The 1,182-nt window shown below is 32.3% G+C and overlaps 1 protein-coding gene across 3 annotated transcripts in view; it reads left to right on the forward strand.

Moving 5' to 3' along the window:
- The window catches only part of LOC108972805 (ankyrin repeat domain-containing protein 29), a 49,052-nt gene that overhangs the window by 40,265 nt on the left and 7,605 nt on the right, over nt 1-1,182 (forward strand). For all 3 annotated transcript variants that reach the window (XM_018939630.1, XM_018939629.1, XM_018939628.1), the window contains exon 3: nt 270-380. In XM_018939630.1, coding sequence (XP_018795175.1) covers nt 270-380 — 111 coding nt within the window. The remainder of the gene's footprint in view (nt 1-269; nt 381-1,182) is intronic.

Consider the following 1,182-nt stretch of genomic DNA (forward strand, 5'->3'; position numbering starts at 1 on the left):
CATGATCACTAGGCTTTATTTAACATAACATAGAGCATATTCCAACATCAGATTACTAGGAATTAAAAAAAATTCCATAATATTTCCAACTCAAATGAGGGCTAGTTCTAAAACTGCGCATCTCCTGTTCCTGTCTCTTATACACATCTAGATGTGTATAAGAGACAGAAATGCACCCGTGAAGGGTATAATAATTTTGGCTGGCCGAAGTTAATGCTTTTTTTTCTTCTTTATGACTTAAATTATCTTTTTGYTCTTTTTTATTGCAGAAGGAGACTCCGTCCGATGTGCTGTTGCATCTGGCAGCGCTACGTGGCGATGAAATCAACCTGCGGCGCGTACTTGACAGCGGCAAAGTGCATGTAGATTGCAAAGATGAGGTAAGTAGCGTTGTTTGTGCGTATATGTATACATATTCATTTTTTTATTATGTACRTACATGTATACTAACCTGTATATATATAATTGGAAACATTGCTGTTCATTCATAGTTGGCTGAGTGGCATTTACTTCATGCGCTGAGAGAGCGTAAATAATGACATTGCTGTTTTTGTTGTTATTATCTGGTCACCCTTTGGCTTTTGGAAGCTAAAAATAAAATTAAAATTCTTATTGGGGGTATTCAGGTGGGTGGTGGGCTTTTTAAGCCTAAAACAGTTATGTTTTTCATAAGTTGAGGTTATATCATTATCGATAGACTAACCTCTCGGAGCGCAAATGGTTTTATTGTTGCCTTTGTAGTAAGTTTTGAAAGTACTGGGAACCCAAAAACCATTAAGTAAGTAAGTATACGATGTGCTCAATAACAAATAAAATTGGGTTATATTTGAATATCGGAAATATTTTGGAACTTGTTCGGACTGAAAAGAATAGGAGAGACATTGAAAAATAACTCTACGCTGAAATATTCTCTAAATTCTCTGAAATTTAATCTCTGAATCACACAACTTAGATAGAAAAAATAAAGTAAAAAAACCATATACCAAATAAGCAGAAGTAGTTGAGATGAAAATTCATAGAATGAAATAGAAATTTTTTATTAATCAAGATAAGCCGAAGAGAGTTTAGTTTAATGAGTATCTGTTACTAAGGAAAGTTTTTATTAGTAACTATAATAGTTAATCTGTTAAAAACCATTATTAATTTAAATTTAATTTGAATTTTAATTGTAATTGTAATTTT

This window comes from Bactrocera latifrons, unplaced genomic scaffold (assembly GCF_001853355.1).
Source record: "Bactrocera latifrons isolate USDA-ARS-PBARC rearing strain unplaced genomic scaffold, ASM185335v1 scaffold_43, whole genome shotgun sequence".
NCBI lineage: Eukaryota > Metazoa > Arthropoda > Insecta > Diptera > Tephritidae > Bactrocera > Bactrocera latifrons.